We start from the raw sequence: 22,436 nt of genomic DNA, 5'->3' as shown, positions 1-22,436 counted from the left end.
CTCATGTCCTCCCTGGTACAGTAGTGCCCCTCCCCTGCACCCCCAAGGTGAGACTGCTCTGCCCCTGATTTCTACCCTAGTGCAGCTGTGGCACGTCGATACCACCGAACACAGCTAAACACCTCAAGAGTCAAGGCACCCCACTCTGTACCACCGCGCCAGCACCACAGACCGGACAACTGAAGAAAAAGGGATGCGCCACTGTGCCACCTCCACACCACCCAAGAATCGCTGGCACCCCACTCCCTATCACCCAACAGCACCGCACACACCTAAGCAACACTCCATGCTAATTCCACACACCCCTGAACCCCAGTATCAGTGAACAACTGAAGAATCTGAGAATCACCACTCTGTGCCACTCCACAGCACCGCACACACCTGAACACCACGCTGTGCCACCCCTCAGCTCTGCACACACCTGAACACCACTCTGTGCCACCCCTCAGCATCGCACACACCTGAACACCACTCTGTGCCAGCCCCACACACACCTGCTAATTCCACACACCCCTGAACCCCAGAATCAGTCAACAACTGAAGAATCAGAGAATCACCACTCTGTGCACCCCCACAGCACCGTACACACCTGAACACCTCAAAAATCAGGGCACCCCACTCTGTACCCCCAATAATGGGCACCCCACTCTGTAACACCTCCACAGCACTCAAGAATCATTGCACCCACTCTGTGCTGCCCTCACAGCACTGTAAGCACCTGAACAACTCTAGAACCAGTGCCACCCTAAGCACCGCACACACCTGAACACCACTCTGTGCCACCCTTCAGCACCGCACACACCTGAACACCACTCTGTGCCACCCCTCAGCATCGCACACACCTGAACACCACTCTGTAAGACCCCTCAGCTCTGCACACACCTGAACACCACACTGTGCCACCCCTCAGTACCGCACACACCTGAACACCACTCTGTGCCACCCCTCAGCATCGCACACACCTGAACACCACTCTGTGCCACGCCTCAGCATCGCACACACCTGAACACCACTCTGTGCCACCCTTCAGCACTGCACACACCTGAACACCACTCTGTGCCACCCCTCAGCATCGCACACACCTGAACACCACTCTGTGCCACCCCTCAGCATCGCACACACCTGAACACCACTCTGTGCCACCCTTCAGCACCGCACACACCTGAACACCACTCTGTGCCACCCCTCAGCACCACACACACCTGAACACCACTCTGTGCCACCCCTCACCACCGCACACACCTGAACACCGCTCTGTGCCACCCTCAGCACCGCACACACCTGAACACCGCTCTGTGCCACCCCTCAGCATCGCACACACCTGAACACCACTCTGTGCCACCCTTCAGCACCGCACACACCTGAACACCACTCTGTGCCACCCCTCAGCACCACACACACCTGAACACCACTCTGTGCCACCCCATAGCATCGCACACACCTGAACACCACACTGTAAGACCCCTCAGTACCGCACACACCTGAACACCACTCTGTGCCACCCCCACAGCACCGCACACACCTGAACACCACTCTGTGCCACCCCTCAGCATCGCACACACCTGAACACCACGCTGTGCCACCCTTCAGCACGGCACACACCTGAACACCACGCTGTGCCACCCCTCAGCATTGCACACACCTGAACACCACTCTGTAAGACCCCTCAGCTCTGCACACACCTGAACACCACTCTGTGCCACCCCCACAGCACCGCACACACCTGAACACCACTCTGTGCCACCACAACAGCACCGCACACACCTGAACACCACGCTGTGCCACCCCACAGCACTGCACACACCTGAACACCACTCTGTGCCACCCCTCAGCACCGCACACACCTGAACACCACGCTGTGCCACACCTCAGCACCGCACACACCTGAACACCACGCTGTGCCACCCTCAGCACCGCACACACCTGAACACCACTCTGTGCCACCCCACACACCTGAACACCACTCTGTGCTACCCCCACAGCTCCGTACACACCTGAACACCACTCTGTAAGACCCCACAACACCGCACACACCTGAACACCACTCTGTGCCACCCTCAGCACCGCACACACCTGAACACCGCTCTGTCCCACCCCTCAGCACCGCACACACCTGAACACCACTCTGAGCCACCCCTCAGCTCTGCACACACCTGAACACCACTCTGTGCCACCCCTCAGCATCGCACACACCTGAACACCACTCTGTGCCACCCTCAGCACCGCACACACCTGAACACCACTCTGTGCCAACCCTCAGCATCGCACACACCTGAACACCACGCTGTGCCACCCCACAGCACTGCACACACCTGAACACCACTCTGTGCCACCCCTCAGCACCGCACACACCTGAACACCACGCTGTGCCACCCTCAGCACCGCACACACCTGAACACCACTCTGTGCCACCCTCAGCACCGCACACACCTGAACACCACGCTGTGCCACCCCACAGCACCGCACACACCTGAACACCATGCTGTGCCACCCCACAGCACCGCACACACCTGAACACCACTCTGTGCCACCCCTCAGCACCGCACACACCTGAACACCACCCTGTGCCACACCTCAGCACCGCACACACCTGAACACCACGCTGTGCCACCCTCAGCACCGCACACACCTGAACACCACTCTGTGCCACCCCACACACCTGAACACCACTCTGTGCCACCCCCACAGCTCCGTACACACCTGAACACCACTCTGTAAGACCCCACAACACCGCACACACCTGAACACCACTCTGTGCCACCCTCAGCACCGCACACACCTGAACACCGCTCTGTCCCACCCTCAGCACCGCACACACCTGAACACCGCTCTGTCCCACCCCTCAGCACCGCACACACCTGAACACCGCTCTGTCCCACCCCTCAGCACCGCACACACCTGAACACCGCTCTGTCCCACCCCTCAGCACCGCACACACCTGAACACCACTCTGAGCCACCCCTCAGCTCTGCACACACCTGAACACCACTCTGTGCCACCCTCAGCACCGCACACACCTGAACACCACTCTGTGCCACCCCTCAGCATCGCACACACCTGAACACCACTCTGTGCCACCCCACAGCACTGCACACACCTGAACACCACTCTGTGCCACCCCACAGCACCGTACACACCTGAACACCACTCTGTGCCACCCCTCAGCACCGCACACACCTGAACATCACTCTGTGCCACCCCTCAGCACCGCACACACCTGAACACCACTCTGTGCCACCCCTCAGCTCTGCACACACCTGAACACCACTCTGTGCCACCCCTCAGCACCGCACACACCTGAACACCACTCTGTAAGACCCCTCACCTCCGCACACACCTGAACACCACTCTGTGCCACCCCCACAGCACCGCACACACCTGAACACCACTCTGAGCCACCCCTCAGCTCTGCACACACCTGAACACCACTCTGTGCCACCCCTCAGCATCGCACACACCTGAACACCACTCTGTGCCACCCCACAGCACCGCACACACCTGAACACCACGCTGTGCCACCCCACAGCACCGCACACACCTGAACACCACGCTGTGCCACCCCACAGCACCGCACACACCTGAACACCGCTCTGTGCCACCCTCAGCACCGCACACACCTGAACACCGCTCTGTCCCACCCCTCAGCACCGCACACACCTGAACACCACTCTGAGCCACCCCTCAGCTCTGCACACACCTGAACACCACTCTGTGCCACCCCTCAGCATCGCACACACCTGAACACCACTCTGTGCCACCCTCAGCACCGCACACACCTGAACACCACTCTGTGCCACCCCTCAGCATCGCACACACCTGAACACCACTCTGTGCCACCCCACAGCACTGCACACACCTGAACACCACTCTGTGCCACCCCACAGCACCGTACACACCTGAACACCACTCTGTGCCACCCCTCAGCACCGCACACACCTGAACACCACTCTGTGCCAGCCCCACAGCACCGCACACACCTGAACACCACTCTGTGCCACCCTCAGTACCGCACACACCTGAACACCACTCTGTAAGACCCCTCAGCACCGCACACACCTGAACACCACTCTGTAAGACCCCTCAGCACCGCACACACCTGAACACCACGATGTAAGACCCCTCAGCACCACACACACCTGAACACCACTCTGTGCCAGCCCCACAGCACCGCACACACCTGAACACCACTCTGTGCCACCCTCAGTACCGCACACACCTGAACACCACTCTGTAAGATCCCTCACCACCGCACACACCTGAACACCGCTCTGTCCCACCCCTCAGCACCGCACACACCTGAACACCACTCTGAGCCACCCCTCAGCTCTGCACACACCTGAACACCACTCTGTGCCACCCCTCAGCATCGCACACACCTGAACACCACTCTGTGCCACCCCTCAGCACCGCACACACCTGAACACCACGCTGTGCCACCCTCAGCACCGCACACACCTGAACACCACTCTGTGCCACCCCACAGCACCGTACACACCTGAACACCACTCTGTGCCACCCCACAGCACCGCACACACCTGAACACCACTCTGTGCCACCCCTCAGCATCGCACACACCTGAACACCACTCTGTGCCACCCCTCAGCACCGCACACACCTGAACACCATGCTGTGCCACCCCACAGCACCGCACACACCTGAACACCACTCTGTGCCACCCCTCAGCATCGCACACACCTGAACACCACTCTGTGCCACCCTCAGTACCGCACACACCTGAACACCACTCTGTGCCAGCCCCACAGCGCCGCACACACCTGAACACCACGCTGTGCCACACCTCAGCACCGTACACACCTGAACACCACTCTGTGCCACCCCTCAGCACCGCACACACCTGAACACCACTCTGTGCCACCCCACAGCACCGTACACACCTGAACACCACTCTGTGCCACCCCACAGCACCGTACACACCTGAACACCACTCTGTGCCACCCCACAGCACCGCACACACCTGAACACCACTCTGTGCCACCCCTCAGCATCGCACACACCTGAACACCACTCTGTGCCACCCCTCAGCATCGCACACACCTGAACACCACTCTGTGCCACCCCACAGCACCGCACACACCTGAACACCACTCTGTGCCACCCCTCAGCATCGCACACACCTGAACACCACTCTGTGCCACCCCTCAGCACCGCACACACCTGAACACCATGCTGTGCCACCCCACAGCACTGCACACACCTGAACACCACTCTGTGCCACCCCTCAGCACCGCACACACCTGAACACCATGCTGTGCCACCCCACAGCACCGCACACACCTGAACACCACTCTGTGCCACCCCTCAGCACCGCACACACCTGAACACCACTCTGTGCCACCCCCACAGCACCGTACACACCTGAACACCACTCTGTGCCACCCCTCAGCACCGCACACACCTGAACATCACTCTGTGCCACCCCTCAGCATCGCACACACCTGAACACCATGCTGTGCCACCCCACAGCACCGCACACACCTGAACACCACTCTGTGCCACCCCTCAGCACCGCACACACCTGAACACCACTCTGTGCCACCCCCACAGCACCGTACACACCTGAACACCACTCTGTGCCACCCCTCAGCACCGCACACACCTGAACATCACTCTGTGCCACCCCTCAGCATCGCACACACCTGAACAACACGCTGTGCCACCCTCAGCACCGCACACACCTGAACACCCACTCTGTGCCACCCCCACAGCACCGTACACACCTGAACACCACTCTGTGCCACCTCCACACCACCCAAGAATCGCTGGCACCCCACTCCCTATCACCCCAACAGCACCGCACACACCTGAGCAACACTCCATGCTAATTTCACACACCCCTGAACCCCAGAATCAGTGAACAACTGAAGAATCAGAGAATCACCACTCTGTGCCACTCCACAGCACCGCACACACCTGAACACCACGCTGTGCCACCCCTCAGCTCTGCACACACCTGAACACCACTCTGTGCCACCCCTCAGCATCGCACACACCTGAACACCGCTCTGTGCCAGCCCCACAGCACCGCACACACCTGAACACCACTCTGTGCCAGCCCCACAGCACCGCACACACCTGAACACCACTCTGTGCCACCCCTCAGCTCTGCACACACCTGAACACCACTCTGTGCCACCCCACAGCACCGCACACACCTGAACACCACTCTGTGCCACCCCACAGCACCGCACACACCTGAACACCACTCTGAACTCATGAATCGGTGGCACCCGTGACCCCTCCATGTGGTTAAGAAGCACACGACAAGGGCCCTAGGGTGTTGGTGGAAAGTCACCAAACGCTGCCTTCGACTCAGACCGGAGGTGACCACAACCTGAGTGTTCTTTCCAAGAGACCCGGAACACCCCACCCCAGTGCTTGATTTGAACCGGTGGTTGCAGGTGCCTCCCCCCAACCGCCCCAATGAAATGGATGCCTCGAGCAGCCGGAGGTGTGTGATGAACTTGCCCAGAGTTAAGGTGGATCATACCCTATCCCAACCGTCTACAGTCTCCATGGGGGTCCCACAAGGTTCTGCACTCTCTCTCATACTCCCATTTTCCTGGAACCAGTAACGAAAGCTCTAAAACCCATAAACATTCTTTTTCATATGTATGCAGATGGCACGCAACTTTAACTGAAAATCAATTCCTCTGCAAACTTCATTTCACTCAATTCCTCCTTGACGATCACTCAAAACTGGCTAACTGAAAACCACCCCCTGCTCATCACCGCCAAAACAGAATTCATTCTCATCTCCCCTCCTAAGCACACCCCCAAGACGGACCTCGGAATGAAGCCCCCCTCGGCCTTCAACTGCTCCCCTCTTATCATCGACTCAGCTAAATCTCTTGGAATCACCCTAGACTCGCACTGGAACATGAAGAATCATATCAGTAACATGTGTCTGGGTGCTAACCTCCAAATGAGGATTCTTGGAACCTAAAATCATTCCCACCTCAAGAGGACTTCAAGCAGGTGGTTCAAGCGCTTGTCCTACCGAGGCTAGACTACGGTATCGCGACACTCTGTGGCCTCCCCAAATATACATTGGCCCCGCTCAGGGCTTCGTTGAATGCCGATGCCAGACTGATCACTGATACAAAAAGAACTGAACGCATATCCCCAGCCCTAAGATCTCCGAAGTGGTTACCTTACGAAGCAAAAAATACAACTAGAGATTGCTTGTTTGACGCACAAAGCCCTCCACTTCAAAACCCCTGGGTACCTGGCTCAAAGACTGGAACTATCAGGAGGGGCAGACCACCAAGAGGTGCAAATTCTCTACTACTGAAACCCCAGCCTTTTCACCATAAGAGAACGAGGCTCAGAGCCTACTCTGGCTCGGCACCGAAGATCTGGAACTCTCTCCCACCGGAAATCCGCAGAAACCCCTACACAGCGGCTTTCAAATATGAAGTAAAAACAATCCTAATGAACAAGCTCCTGCCTTAAATGGCCACGGTTCACTGGTTTTCTGAATGTCCTTTGAGTTCACTCTTTGTTTTGGCCCAACAACTGTAATGCCCAGGATTGTCCGCCTTACCCTACACAGTAATGTTTGTTCTCATCCTTGTGCATTCTTATTATAGCCCTATAGCCCGCCGTAGAGGGCTATACCGACTATTAAAGGCCCTCTCCAGCGTTAAAGGCCCGAGCCAAAGGCGAGGGCCTTTAACAAGGGAGAGGGACTTTAATAGCCGGTATAGATCAGCTACGAAGGGCTATAAGGCTATTAGAACATTCTGCCACCAGCGGTCAGAATGTTCTAATGAAAAAAAAGAAAGCCTTATGGGAGCGCGAGGGGATTGGAATCCCCTCCGGCTCCCGAAGCCTTTGTTCACAGCCAGAGCTGTGAACAAAGAATCATTGGAATGTTGGAGCTCCGGGCTTCTACCAGCCATTATAAGCCCGGAGCACTCCATTGTTTTCAATGGAGCTCCCAACATTCCAATGTTCTATTAGTTCATTCCGTTATCCTCTCTTACTCCCCCTGCAGCTTCCCCTTTACTTTGTTCCTCCCCTACCTTCACTGGGAAGCGCTCTGATACCCTTCGGGGTCTTGTTCGTGCTATAAAAAACTTTTTTAATACATTCTGGTACCGGCGGGAAAGGGGCTCCCCCGAGTATGGGAGACACTGGGCCCCCTCAGGGCACAAGCTCGGCAGGGGGGGTGTTTATTAACAACTGCTACTTGACAAGGTACCCTTAACTGACCAGGGTATGGGGAGGGTCAGCGCCCTCCCCATACTCTGCTCCCTGTCGTAAAGCCCGGACAATGTTGACGTTGGGGGACCACGAAAGAGGCGGGCTCAGGGGTACAGGGGGGGGGCGATGGGCTCAGAGGTACAGGAGGGGGAGCGATGGGCTCAGAGGTGTAGGAGGGAGAGCGAGGGGCTCAGAGGTGCAGGAGGGAGAGCAATGGGCTCAGAGGTGCAGGAGGGGGAGCGATGAGCTCAGAGGTGCAGGAGGGGGAGCGATGGGCTTGCAGGTGCAGGAGGGAGAGTGATGGGCTCAGGGGTGCAGGAGGGGGAGCGATGAGCTCAGAGGTGCAGGAGGGGGAGCGATGGGCTCAGAGGTGCAGGAGGGGGCGCGATGGGCTCAGAGGTGCCGGAGGGGGCGCGATGGGCTCAGAGGTGCAGGAGGGGGCGCGATGGGCTCAGAGGTGCAGGAGGGAGAGCGATGGGCTCGCAGGTGCAGGAGGGGGAGCGATGGGCTCAGAGGTGCAGGAGGGAGAGCGATGGGCTCAGAGGTGCAGGAGGGAGAGCGATGGGCTCAGGGGTGCAGGAGGGAGAGCGATGGGCTCAGAGGCGCAGGAGGGAGAGCGATGGGCTCAGAGGCACAGGAGGGAGAGCGATGGGCTCAGGGGTGCAGGAGGGAGAGCGATGGGCTCAGGGGTGCAGGAGGGAGCGATGGGCTCGCAGGTGCAGGAGGGAGAGCGATGGGCTCGCAGGTGCAGGAGGGGGAGCGATGGGCTCAGGGGTGCAGGAGGGGGAGCGATGAGCTCAGAGGTGCAGGAGGGGGAGCGATGGGCTCAGAGGTGCGGGAGGGGGAGCGATGGGTCCAGAGGTACAGGAGGGGGCGCGATGGGCTCAGAGGTGCAGGAGGGGGCGCGATGGGCTCAGAGGTGCAGGAGGGGGCGCGATGGGCTCAGAGGTGCAGGAGGGAGCGATGGGCTCAGAGGTGCAGGAGGGAGCGATGGGCTCAGAGGTGCAGGAGGGAGCGATGGGCTCAGAGGTGCAGGAGGGGGCGCGATGGGCTCAGAGGTGCAGGAGGGGGAGCGATGGGCTCGCAGGTGCAGGAGGGGGAGCGATGGGCTCAGAGGTGCAGGAGGGAGAGCGATGAGCTCAGAGGTGCAGGAGGAGGAGCGATGGGCTCAGAGGTGCAGGAGGGGGCGCGATGGGCTCAGAGGTGCAGGAGGGGGAGCGATGGGCTCGCAGGTGCAGGAGGGGGAGCGATGGGCTCAGAGGTGCAGGAGGGAGAGCGATGGGCTCAGAGGTGCAGGAGGGAGAGCGATGGGCTCAGGGGTGCAGGAGGGAGAGCGATGGGCTCAGAGGCGCAGGATGGAGAGCGATGGGCTCAGAGGCACAGGAGGGAGAGCGATGGGCTCAGGGGTGCAGGAGGGAGAGCGATGGGCTCAGGGGTGCAGGAGGGAGAGCGATGGGCTCGCAGGTGCAGGAGGGAGAGCGATGGGCTCGCAGGTGCAGGAGGGAGAGCGATGGGCTCGCAGGTGCAGGAGGGGGAGCGATGGGCTCAGGGGTGCAGGAGGGGGAGCGATGGGCTCGCAGGTGCAGGAGGGAGAGTGATGGGCTCAGAGGTGCAGGAGGGGGCGCGATGGGCTCAGAGGTGCAGGAGGGGGCGCGATGGGCTCAGAGGTGCAGGAGGGGGAGCGATGGGCTCGGGGGTGCAGGAGGGAGAGCGATAGGGCTCAGAGGTGCAGGAGGGGGCGTGATGGGCTCAGAGGTGCAGGAGGGAGCGATGGGCTCAGAGGTGCAGGAGGGAGCGATGGGCTCGCAGGTGCAGGAGGGAGAGCGATGGGCTCGCAGGTGCAGGAGGGAGAGCGATGGGCTCAGAGGTGCAGGAGGGAGAGCGATGGGCTCAGAGGTGCAGGAGGGAGAGCGATGGGCTCAGAGGTGCAGGAGGGGGAGCGATGGGCTCAGAGGTGCAGGAGGGGGAGCGATGGGCTCAGAGGTGCAGGAGGGGGAGCGATGGGCTCAGAGGCGCAGGAGGGAGAGCGATGGGCTCGCAGGTGCAGGAGGGGGAGCGATGGGCTCAGAGGTGCAGGAAGGGGAGCGATGGGCTCAGGGGTGCAGGAGGGAGAGCGATGGGCTCAGAGGCGCAGGAGGGAGAGCGATGGGCTCAGAGGCACAGGAGGGAGAGCGATGAGCTCAGAGGTGCAGGAGGGAGAGCGATGGGCTCAGAGGTGCAGGAGGGAGAGCGATGGGCTCAGAGGTGCAGGAGGGGGAGCGATGAGCTCAGAGGTGCAGGAGGGAGAGCGATGGGCTCAGAGGTGCAGGAGGGGGAGCGAGGGGCTCAGAGGTGCAGGAGGGAGAGCGATGGGCTCAGAGGTGCAGGAGGGGGAGCAATGGGCTCAGGGGTGCAAGAAGGAGAGCGATGGGCTCAGAGGTGCAGGAGGGAGAGCGATGGGCTCAGAGGCGCAGGAGGGAGAGCGATGGGCTCGCAGGTGCAGGAGGGAGAGCGATAGGCACAGAGGTGCAGGAGGGGGAGCGATGGGCTCAGGGGTGCAGGAGGGAGAGCGATGGGCTCAGGGGTGCAGGAGGGAGAGCGATGGGCTCAGGGGTGCAGGAGGGAGAGCGATGGGCTCAGGGGTGCAGGAGGGAGAGCGATGGGCTCAGAGGTGCAGAAGGGAGAGCGATGGGCTCGCAGGTGCAGGAGAGGGAGCGATGGGCTCAGAGGCACAGGAGGGAGAGCGATTGGCTCAGAGGCACAGGAGGGAGAGCGATGGGCTCGCAGGTGCAGGAGGGGGAGCGATGTGCTCAGGGGTGCAGGAGGGGGAGCGATGGGCTCAGGGGTGCAGGAGGGGGAGCGATGGGCTCAGAGGTGCAGGAGGGGGAGCGATGGGCTTGCAGGTGCAGGAGGGAGAGCGATGGGCTTGCAGGTGCAGGAGGGAGAGCGATGGGCTCGCAGGTGCAGGAGCGAGAGCGATGGGCTCAGAGGTGCAGGAGGGAGAGCGATGGGCTCAGAGGTGCAGGAGGGGGAGCGATGGGCTCGCAGGTGCAGGAGGGAGAGCGATGGGCTCGCAGGTGCAGGAGGGAGAGCGATGGGCTCAGAGGTGCAGGAGGGAGAGCGATGGGCTCAGAGGTGCAGGAGGGGGAGCGATGGGCTCAGAGGTGCAGGAGGGAGAGCGATGGGCTCGCAGGTGCAGGAGGGAGAGCGATGGGCTCGCAGGTGCAGGAGGGGGAGCGATGGGCTCGCAGGTGCAGGAGGGGGAGCGATGGGCTCAGAGGTGCAGGAGGGGGAGCGATGGGCTCAGAGGTGCAGGAGGGGGAGCGATGGGCTCGCAGGTGCAGGAGGGAGAGCGATGGGCTCGCAGGTGCAGGAGGGGGAGCGATGGGCTCAGAGGTGCAGGAGGGAGAGCGATGGGTTCAGAGGTGCAGGAGGGGGCGATGGGCTCAGGGGTGCAGGAGGGAGAGCGATGGGCTCAGGGGTGCAGGAGGGAGAGCGATTGGCTCAGGGGTGCAGGAGGGAGAGCGATGGGCTCAGGGGTGCAGGAGGGAGAGCGATGGGCTCAGGGGTGCAGGAGGGAGAGCGATGGGCTCAGGGGTGCAGGAGGGAGAGTGATGGGCTCAGAGGTGCAGGAGGGGGAGCGATGGGCTCAGGGGTGCAGGAGGGAGAGCGATGGGCTCAGGGGTGCAGGAGGGAGAGCGATGGGCTCAGGGGTGCAGGAGGGAGAGCGATGGGCTCAGGGGTGCAGGAGGGAGAGTGATTGGCTCAGAGGTGCAGGAGGGGGAGCGATGGGCTCAGGGGTGCAGGAGGGGGAGCGATGGGCTCGCAGGTGCAGGAGGGAGAGCGATGGGCTCAGAGGTGCAGGAGGGGGAGCGATGGGCTCAGGGGTGCAGGAGGGGGAGCGATGGGCTCGCAGGTGCAGGAGGGAGAGCGATGGGCTCAGAGGTGCAGGAGGGAGAGCGATGGGCTCAGAGGTGCAGGAGGGAGAGCGATGGGCTCAGGGGTGCAGGAGGGAGAGCGATGGGCTCAGAGGTGCAGGAGGGGGAGCAATGGGCTCGCAGGTGCAGGAGGGAGAGCGATGGGCTCAGAGGTGCAGGAGGGAGAGCGATGGGCTCAGAGGTGCAGGAGGGAGAGCGATGGGCTCAGGGGTGCAGGAGGGAGCGATGGGCTCAGAGGTGCAGGAGGGGGAGCGATGGGCTCGGGGTGCAGGAGGAGGAGGGGGAGCGATGGGCTTGGGGTGCAGGAGGGGGAGCGATGGGCTCGGGGGTGCAGGAGGGAGCGATGGGCTCAGGGGTGCAGGAGGGAGCGATGGGCTCGGATGTACGGGAGAGGTGACGTCAGCGGGCTGAGAGTGGTGCTGAAGCTTTGCAGGGCTGATGGACAGGAGGGTGCAGGAGCGAGGGTGAGTTAGGGGGCGCAGGGGGGGGCTCGGCACAGTACAGCAGGCTCGAAGGTGCAGGGGGTGATGTTCGAGGTGCAGGAGAGGCGATGACGGCGGAGGTTTGGTGATGGACGAGGTACGGGGAGGGGTGATGGGCGAGGTACATGAGGGGCAGCTAGAGCCAAATTTCGGGGGCGCCTGAAAAATATTTCGGGGGGGGGGGGGGAATTCTTCCAACCACATACAGAGTGGCTGTAGGAAGGGGTGAACACAAAACAAACGCCTCTTTTACAAGTAAATGATATTTTAAAGACCTGTTAAGTACTCGGATGCGGCTGCAATGAGATGCTCGGCAGCCCCCGAAAATTGGGGGGGTGGGGGGGGGGCTGAATCCCCGTGAGCCCAATGGGTGTTGCGCGCCTGAGTCATTGAGGGGCGATGGGCGAGGCCCAGGGAGGGGCCATGAGTGCAGAGGGAAGATGCGCTCGGGTGTGCGGGCGGTGACGTCAGCGGTCTCGGAGTGGTCCTGATGCTGCGCAGGGCTGATGGACAGGGGCGGGTCCATGGGGGGGGTAGGGGGGGCGATGGGCGCGGTGGAGCCGCGAGGATGAGTCCGGGGGCGCTGGGGGGGGGGGCAGGCCGTGCCAGATTAGTACTTATTTTTGGGACCTGATAGTATTTCAACTCAACGGCCTTTCATCCAGAGAGAAAAGGCGGGGGGGGGGGGTAAAATAATCCCCTGCAGGGGCGAAGTCATGGGGGGGCGCTAGTGGTGGATGAAAGAGGTCGGGGGAGGGTCCGGATCACCCCGCCCTGGGCTGCGGCCCCTCGCTCCTCCATAGCGCCGGGCGCGGGCTTCAGTGCACAGCGCTTGCCCCCCATCCTTGGGTGAGGGGGACACATAGAGAGGGGCAGGGGGGCTGCGCAGTGGAGGGGGGCAGAGTGGGGGGCCGAGCATCTGTGCCCCAACCCTCTCTTTGTCATATAGGGAGGTGCACGGGGGCTGCACGGTGGGGGGGGGTCGGGTGATGGGCGGGGGGTGCCAGTCTCTGCCCCGGGACCCCCCAGCCTGCCTCCAGGGCCTCTTTGGGCTCGGAGGGGAGGTGGCGGCTGCTCTAGAGGGGCTCTGGGGGGCTGTCTTTGGGTAGGGGCTCATATAGAGAGGTGCAGGGGGGCGCCTTACTATAGAGGGGCGCCCAGCACCCCCCCACCCCTCCGCCATCTTGTCGCCTCTTTTCCCGGGTGAAGCCTCTCTTTCTCTCTCTTTGTGCTCAGGGCGGGAAGGGGTGCGGGGGAGGGGCGCCGCGGTGCCCCGTGTCTTTGGGGGTGCGGGGGGGGCTGCTCGCTATAGAGGGGTCCCGGTGAACGCCCTGGCTTTGCATGGGGGCGGCAGCTCGCTCTAGAGGGGTGCTGGGGGGGTCCCTCTTGTCTCCTGGTCCCCAGTGAACCCCGTCTTTGGGGGTGGGGGCTCCTATAGAGAGGATATGGGGGCCTTCAGCTTGATCTAGGGGTGCTGGGGGGTCCCCCCTCACAATCCTGTCTCCTGTCCGGGGCACCTTCCGTCCGATGGGTGAGGGTGGGGGCTGTCTTTGGGGTGGGGGTTCCTCTAGAGGGGGGGGCGCCTCTCTATAGAGGGGTACTGTGGGGGGGTCCCCTGTACTCACCATCCTGTCTCCGCTCCGGGGGCGCCTTCCGTCCGATGGGTGGGGGCGGGGGGCTGTCTTTGGGGTGGGGGTTCCTCTAGAGAGGGCAGGGGGCGGCAGCTCTCTATAGAGGGGTGCTGGAGGGTGCTGTGGGGGGGTCCCCTGTACTCACCATCCTGTCTCCGCTCCGGGGCGCCTTCCGTCCGATGGGTGGGGGCGGGGGGCTGTCTTTGGGGTGGGGGCTCCTCTATAGAGGGGGGCGGCAGCTCTCTATAGAGGGGTGCTGGGGGGTGCTGTGGGGGGGTCCCCGTACTCACCATCCTGTCTCTGCTCCGGGGGCGCCTTCGGTCCGATGGGTGATGCTCGGCGAGGGCTGCGGTGTCTGCGCCTGGCTCCGCCGCCTCCTCTTTTATAGCGCCCAGAGGTCAGGTGCTGTGTTGTTGGATACGGGGGGCGGTGGATACGGGGCCCCTCCCGCGGCTGTCGTCATGGACACGACGGCTTCCAACAGAGATGGAGGGAGGGAGAGAGGGAGGCGGGAGCAGCCAGGAACAAAGGAGGGGGAGGAGGAAGGCATCATGGCGGCGCCCCCGGGCCATGGAAACCCCAAACACGCCACCGAGGGCCCCAACAAACCGCCCGGGCCCCAGCGACGGCCAGCGTGACCCCAACAAACCGCCCCCGCCCCGGGAAGGGACGCGCCGGGTTTCTATGGCGAGCTCGACGGACTGGTGGGGCAGGAATGAAGGAGCCGCGTCTGCAGGTGCCATGACACCCGGGGCCTCGCAGCGCTATAGGTCAATACAGCTGCTGCAGAGTGCGTGCGGCCAGGGGCTGTGACTCCGACCCAGCGCCGACCCTACTATTCACCCCTTATAAAGCCATACATAAGATGGGGGCCCCTATTGCGTCCTACGGCAGATGGGGACCCGCTTCCACCCCCGTGGGCCTCAGAGGTCCCATCGGAAACAACGAACAGAGAAACCCCGTTGGAGATGGCTCTGTCTCGTTGCAGCGCTGTCCTGGACACACACTCCTGTCTGTGCGCGTTGTCGCCGCGCAGCGCTGTATCCGGGCCCTCGAGGGTCCCCGGGGTCTGCAGCGCATGAGACTGTCGCGTTGTTGACGTTTTGTCATCGACTTCTGTATTTAGCACTTTCAACACCTCGAACGGCCTCGAAGCGCTTACGCAGTCTTGAGCAGGAGTGGTCCGGAGCCAGGCCGTACGCGATGTGCTATAGTACACTGCTGTTCCGTCCAAAACCAGGGCCTACCCAGCCCTTCATCCTTCCGAGCTCGATAAAAACGCCGCCACTCAACTGGGCAGTAACACCAATGTTCGTCTAAACACAAGGGGCGCTTTACTCTCTGTTTGCGTCTCAGTAGCATTTTTTTGAGGTCCTGTGGCAGAACTATAGAGTAATGATAAAGAAAAGGGGTGGGGGGCAATCGACGACCCTCCACCCACGGCCTCCTGCAAGCAGGGCCAATGGACAGCTCTGCGCAGATGAACCCTGTGCGCAGTTTACTGGAACACCTGATGGCAGGGGCAGCTAGACCCCAACTTCGTGGGGGGGGGGGGGGGGGGGGGGGGGGTTCACTTACACTCAGTTCTGTGATCTGCATGGTACATGTTCTTTGCAGCAGGCACGTTAACCCTCCGTGCTAACTTACAATGAGTCTAAACTGCCACCAGACAAACTTCCGAACTCCCAACAGTAACAACATTCATCACCAGGGTTGTCTTGGCATTTTTATTGTTGCCTGAAAACTGTCTGATGCACAAGGAAGGTCATGGGCTTTCAAACCAGAAATAATTTTTAAACCCAGCGCCCCCACGAAAGTCAGCAACAGGTGCGGCTGCACCGGTCGCACCCCCCTAAAGCCAGTCCCGCTGCCAACAATGGGGGAGGAGGACAAGCATTTACAGAAATTGAACCTCATACCCATTATATGAGGGAATCGAAGGGACAAATTGTGCACTTTAACCTATTGGACAAGCCTGATAGTATAACAATCACATCTGTCGTGACGTCACTCTGCTCCTCGGCTTCAACTCATGACAAGCCCAGAACAATGCCCGACTCGTGGTTGTCTGAAGGTGACATTTTAGTTTACCCACTGAGCTGTAAACTATTCATAAGTGAGGATGACCCTGTGTACTAGTATCAAAATATTCGGCTTAGTAGCAGAGCTCAATTTCAGCCGGTGTTTGAAGGTGGAGCCCACGGGCACCAGTGGCGGCTGCCACCAATCGAAACCAGTAGGGCGGCACGGGGAGGGGGTTTGGAAATAAAATTTAAAAAAATCGTACCTGCCACTCTGCACCTCCTGCCGCCCGCCTCATTGGTTCTCGCACACGTGGGTGGGCCGGAAGGCTCAGGCTCCCCACCCAATCCAGACGCTGCTCTTCTAGAATGAGAGGAGCGCCAGGATTGGTCAGAGCGCCCTGGTCTGCCGCTCAGACAGTGCCCAGGAGCCTATGGCATTTCTCGTTGGAGAAACATAAGTGCGCATGTCTGTGTGGTCGGACTGAGACGGCCGCCCAAACTGACATGCGCACTTGTAAGTGTACAGTACTCCTTCCTGCCAGGGTCCAGGCCCGCTCATCCCATTCCGTCTGCGTCAGACGTAAGCAGCTCAGACAGAGATAAATAAAACCATAATAACAATGTTTTATTATTGTTTTATTTATCATCTGCTTAGAGTGGACCAAGGCTCCTCCGCCAATACAGGAAAGCCACCCCTGACCAACACTCATTTTCTGGATCACACACAGACTTTTTTTAAGACTAGAGGGTTGTAAGAGAGGAACAATACTACAGGCTGGGTGTAGGAAGGTTGACCCCTGACTATGGTTGCCCCCAACTTTTTGCCTTGTGTTTAGCTGGTTTTCTGACTTAGTTGACCTGGGACCCTCCTATTCAGTACCCCAGGCCTACTGCTCTCTCTGTAAAATGGATTCCATGTACCTTAGGTACCTATCTAAATTGGATACTGAGTCACCTTACCAGTCCCTGTACAGTGTACCTTAGGTACCCAGGGCATAGGTGTACCCAGGGCCTACCAGGGGCTGCAGCATGTATTATGCCACCCCTGGCTGGCCATCCAAATCTGACACAACTGGCTGCTTGACAGCTGGGGCAAGGTCGTGTAATCACCCCTTGCTGTAGATATAGTATACCTATATCTAACCCTAAAATGGACACACAGATCTCCTATCAGTCACTCCTATGGCAGGCCTTAACAATCCTGAAGGCAGAGTGCTTGGAATCGTGTGAGATGGTGCTCTGGCATGAGCTGAGCCTGTCTGCGGCTTTCGGGATCCATCCCTTAGCCGTTTCCATGATATCGCATACCATATACTCTTAAGTGCATTATAATCCTTGCGGTTATGTGCCAACTCTGGTATCGCTTTATCAAAACATGTCGAGTAAGGTGTCATACGAATTGGAATACTAACCCCTCGCCAATTCTGGCGACGGGGTTAGCATTCCACCCTTCTAGAGGGACACGACATGTATGTAACCCCTAACCCCGGTTAAAGTCAGACAGAGCCTTAGCATCCACAAAATGGATGCTGCCACCGAGACACAAGTCTGCCCTCCTGCTGCTGGGAGTCCTCCCAGAGCAGGAGATAAGGACAAAGGGTTTCCTGCCAGGGGCGGTGCCAGCACCGTCCCAGACAGGGTTTTGTGTATTGTAGGTAGGCAGGGCTTTAGAGGAAGGTGACTGCACGTGGCACCCCGGTGCTCACTGTGCATAGGCTGGCTGGAACCAGTTCCAGGGTCACTCCAGACCCTGTGCTGGGGAAAAGCCCGCCAAGGAAGTGGGTGTAACCACCCCCCTCCTAGTCCCACCCATAGGGCAGGACTTAGTCGCGTGCCAGCCCCCTTTTACAGGATAAAGGTAGAGACTGGCCCCCTTCCAAATCAGATCATCTTTGGAATCAAGATACCACTTTCCACGAAAGGACTTCACGATTTCTTCCTCAAGATTCTCCCTTGTGGCTAAGGAGTAGTCACCCTGCATCCGCAGGCACCATCTAAGAACACTGCGGTCTGCTGCACGTCCTTCCTCCGGAATCCGACTGCCCAGCTCGACGAGACCCGGCTTCCCTGGCACCTCTGACCTCTACCCACCTCTACAGCACAGCTGAGAACCGTGGGTGCGACGAGACCTCGAGGGACCGGCCATCGCCAAGACTGCACGACTTCTGCACAGCAAGCCCACCGAGTAATTTCCTGGTGAGTGCTTTGGGGTCCGAGAAGCCCCCACCCTGAGCAGCTCCAGCACCGAAGAGCAGCCCCCCAGCATCTCCACGATCGGCGTGGGGCCCTTCTGCCTTCTGCTGCTCACCGCGTTGTTGGGCTACTAGCCCGTTGGCTTGTGGCCTTCCTGACGACGCCCGACGACATTTCTGCTGCTGGTCTGGTTGCTCCAGACTGGCCCTTGCTCCCTCCCAGAAGAGGAGCACCCTGGACCCTCCTGGTCCACTCAAGACGCCATTTTGAGTCCACCGCGTGGGCTTGAATTAGCCAAGGCTTGTTGCCCAATCCTGGGTAACTTCGACGCCAACGACTTCATCCTTCGTGGGACAGCTCGCACCTCCATCCTGGTCGCCGACAACGCCTCCTGGTCCGAGAGACTGCAGAGCCCAGCAGCGCCCACTCACCTGACTGCGGTGACTTCGCCCGGTGCCATCCTGGTGCCCACTTAATCACTGGCTAGTGATTCAAGAACTTGGTCCCCTCTGCTTTCAGGTTTTCTTCTTCCTTGATCCAGGCTTGGATCCATCGAACTTTCCTTCACTGGTCGCCTGCCAGCAACTTCTTCCTTCCAGGCTCCTGGTCCGGCAACGAGATCCCCGACGTCTTTTCAGACCTATGCAGCTGCAGCCCCTGGGCTAGGTAACTTCGGCACTTCGGTGTCCCAGCATAGCCTCACTATCCTAGGGTCAGGATCCACTGTCGTTTTCTTCCTACCAGGTCGGGTTCGCCCGTGAACACTAACTTTGCCTTTACTAGCCTCCATAGACTTTGTCCCGCATCCCGCGTGAGAGTGCACACTCTGCACCCGAGTCCCCTGGGCCTCCTAGTAGTAATCTAACGATTCCCTAGTCCAGTCCTAGCGATTCCAAAGCCTATTAGAACTGTTACTTACCTGCTAGTAATTCGCATTCCACTTTTAGTGTATATGGTTTTTCGTGCCCCTCGGGCATTTGTGTAACGTGCTAACTTAAAAGTATTTTCGTAAGAGTTTTGTTGTGTGCCTAGCACTCTGTCCTCATAAAGAGTACAGGGTTGTTGTGATTCTAATAAATACACTGTTTATTTTCATAACACTTGTGTGGTGTCCTTTCACTGGGTGTTCAAGGGGTAATGTGATGGTAAAACAGCTGGCTTAACACGCCCTCTAGAGTCTTAGCCTTAGACTGCTCGTATCCATGCTACTAGGATAGCTGGTCTATAAGGTTGACTTACAACCAATCATCAATAAGGGTTGTTTGGACTGATATATAGTGATCACTAGAATAGTGAACACTGCACATCAGGCCAACTTCTCACATTGGTGAGCAGCGGTTGGGATTTGAGCTTGCTGTTGTTTTACCACACATGCCCTAAGAATATCTTGTGAAAGATCACATAAGTACTAAAGGTACATATAACTTAGCTTAGAATACTCTGAGTTCTACTGAACCAGCTGTTGTAGCTCCTAGGGCCTAGCACACCCTAAACTACAACTCTAGCAAGGGATCAGTAGGCAAACATATAGTGTAGGTAAGTGCACCACTTACACCTCACTAGAAAAGCATGTCGACTCAGGGGGACTCTACTGAGACTCCCCTGGTCAGTGTTGACCCTCCACAGGTCACTTCAAGATATGCAGCTCTCAATTTTCAGGAGATGAGGCAACTCTGTGTCTCCAGGAAACTGAAGCAGGGGTCTAACCCCACCATTCCCTTTCTGATAGGTCTCTTAGAGACATATGATGCCAGAAAGCTCTCTCAGTTACATGAGAGCATGCCAGCCTTAGAGGGAACCTCTGGGGATCCAGACCTCCCCAACACTGATTCAGCAGTTGAGGAGGAGGATCAGGAGGTACTCTCTGGGGATGAGGTAGACAAAGGTCTTGAGGTAGTCAGAAGGCTAACTAGGACCAACTTAGACTTACTTGGGCTAGGATCTGGGGGACCCCCAGTACTGACCCGAAGTGGGCCTAACCTTGGAGTTAGGAGAGATAGATCTCTTTCTAGGGACTCCAATAGATCTCTGCACTCTAATGCCTCTTCTCAGGGGAGAAGGAATCCTCCACAGAGGAGATTTACTTCCCCTCAGAGAAAGGAGCATGAAGCTAGGATGAGACAAGCTGAACTGAGGATTGAAAGGGAAGAAATTGCCCTGGCCAAAGAGAAGCTTGCCCTGGCAAGAGAGCAGCAGATGAGTGGGCTAGCTCCCACTGGTGGCAGCAATCTCCCAAGAGATAGAGAGAAGGGTTTAGATACTAAACACCTGACTAAAATAGTGCCCCCCTTTAAGCAAGGGGATGATATCCAGAAATGGATGGCTGCTCTGGAGAGGGCCTGCACTGTGCAGTGCATTCCCCAGAGTCAGTGGGCAGCTATACTGTGGCTCTCCTTTGATGGTAAAGGTAGAGATAAGCTCCTCACTACAAGAGTGGATGATGCTAATGATTACCAGGTCCTGAAAAATGCACTGGTTGATGGGTTTGGCTTAACCACTGAGCAGTACAGGTTGCTGTTCAGAGACACCCAGAAAACTCAGTCTCAGGACTGGTCAGACTTTGTTGATTGTGCCACTAAGGCTTTGGAAGGCTGGCTACTGGGTAGCAAGGTTACTGACTTCACAGGATTGTATAATCTTATTATGAGAGAGCAAGTCTTAAATAATTGTCAGAACCAGTTATTACACCAGCACCTGGTAGACTCTGATCTGACCTCTCCACAAGAATTGGGTAAGAGGGCAGACAAATGGGTCAGAACCAGGATTAGGCCCAAGAACCAAGGTGGTGACCAGAAAAAGGAATCAACCAAGCCTCAAGAGAAGGGTGGGAATAAATCTACAGATCAAGCCACATCAGGGCCCCAAAAATCCTCTGAGGGGGGTGGGTCCCAGAATCCTTCCAACAACCAGAAGAAACCTTATTGTTATCCCTGTAAACAGGTGGGTCATTTAAAAACTGACAGCAGTTGCCCCAAGAATAACAATAAGGAAAACATACCCCCAAGTAACATTCCCAAACCTCCTGTTACTACTAGTAGTAATCCCCCAGGTGGTGGGAGTGCCCCCAAGAATTTGGGTGCATTTACTTTGGGAGTTCCTGGGGACTCTGGCCTAACCAGGTCCCCAAACTTAGACACTCTTGTCTGTGAGACTGGCATGGGGTTTGCCAACTTCACAACTTGTCCCAACAGTTTGGGCAAGTACAGACAGGAGCCCCTCATCAATGGTATAAAAGTTGAGGCCTATAGAGATACAGGGGCTAGCATCACTATGGTGACTGAGAGTCTAGTCCCCTCAAGGCAACTTTTACCTGGTGCCACATACCAGGTGACCAATATTGATGGAGTGCAGAGAGATCATCCCATGGCAGTGGTCAATCTCAGCTGGGGAGGTGTCACTGGCCACAAGAGAGTGGCAGTGTCACCAAACTTGCCTGTAGATTGCCTACTGGGGAATGATTTAGAGCTCTCAGCCTGGGCTGAAGTAGAGCAAGAAACCCATTCTAGAATGGTAAACATCCATGGTAAGGTTAGTGGGGCAGTGGTAGCCACAGCCCCAGTCCAAGATATCCTCCCTGAACAGGTCAGGAGGGTTGTGCCAGTCACAACCCAATCTCAGACAACTTCCTTCCCAGAACAGGTTGTCAAGGCTGTCATGGTAACAGCCCACACCCAAACTGAGCCCCCTCCTGAAAAGGTTGGGAGAGTTGTGATGGCCACAGCTCAAACTCAGACAGATGATAGTGTTGTGAAGCCTGAAACTATGGATCACTCCACTCAGACAGAGAGCATTGAGGAGGAAGAGAAATCTCCCTCCCACCAGACTTTAGGAACAGATCAGCCTCCTCAGGGAACTGATCTGACCCCTTGTGAAGCAACTGCCACAGAGGTAGTCAGGCCTAGCCTGGCAGAACCCCTGATGTCAGTGGACCCTTCCAAGGTGGGACCCAGTCTGGAGCAGGTA

At 58.6% G+C, this 22,436-nt stretch overlaps 1 protein-coding gene across 2 annotated transcripts in view; it reads right to left on the bottom strand.

Annotated features, from left to right (window-relative positions):
• The window catches only part of LOC144822076 (tubulin alpha-1D chain), a 28,527-nt gene extending 13,774 nt beyond the window's left edge, over positions 1-14,753 (bottom strand). Inside the window, exon 1 of one of the 2 annotated variants that reach the window (XM_078679163.1) lies at positions 14,547-14,753. In XM_078679163.1, the coding sequence (XP_078535289.1) occupies positions 14,547-14,549 (3 nt within the window). In that variant the 5' untranslated portion in view covers positions 14,550-14,753. Of the gene's footprint in view, positions 1-14,250; positions 14,301-14,546 lie in introns of those variants that run through there. The other variant, XM_078679165.1, reaches the window with a different exon arrangement.
• Between the last annotated feature and the right edge of the window lie 7,683 nt (positions 14,754-22,436).

This window comes from Lissotriton helveticus, chromosome 3_1 (assembly GCF_964261635.1).
Source record: "Lissotriton helveticus chromosome 3_1, aLisHel1.1, whole genome shotgun sequence".
NCBI lineage: Eukaryota > Metazoa > Chordata > Amphibia > Caudata > Salamandridae > Lissotriton > Lissotriton helveticus.
Note: the sequence above shows the minus strand (reverse complement) of the source record. Positions and strands in the feature narration are given on the sequence as shown.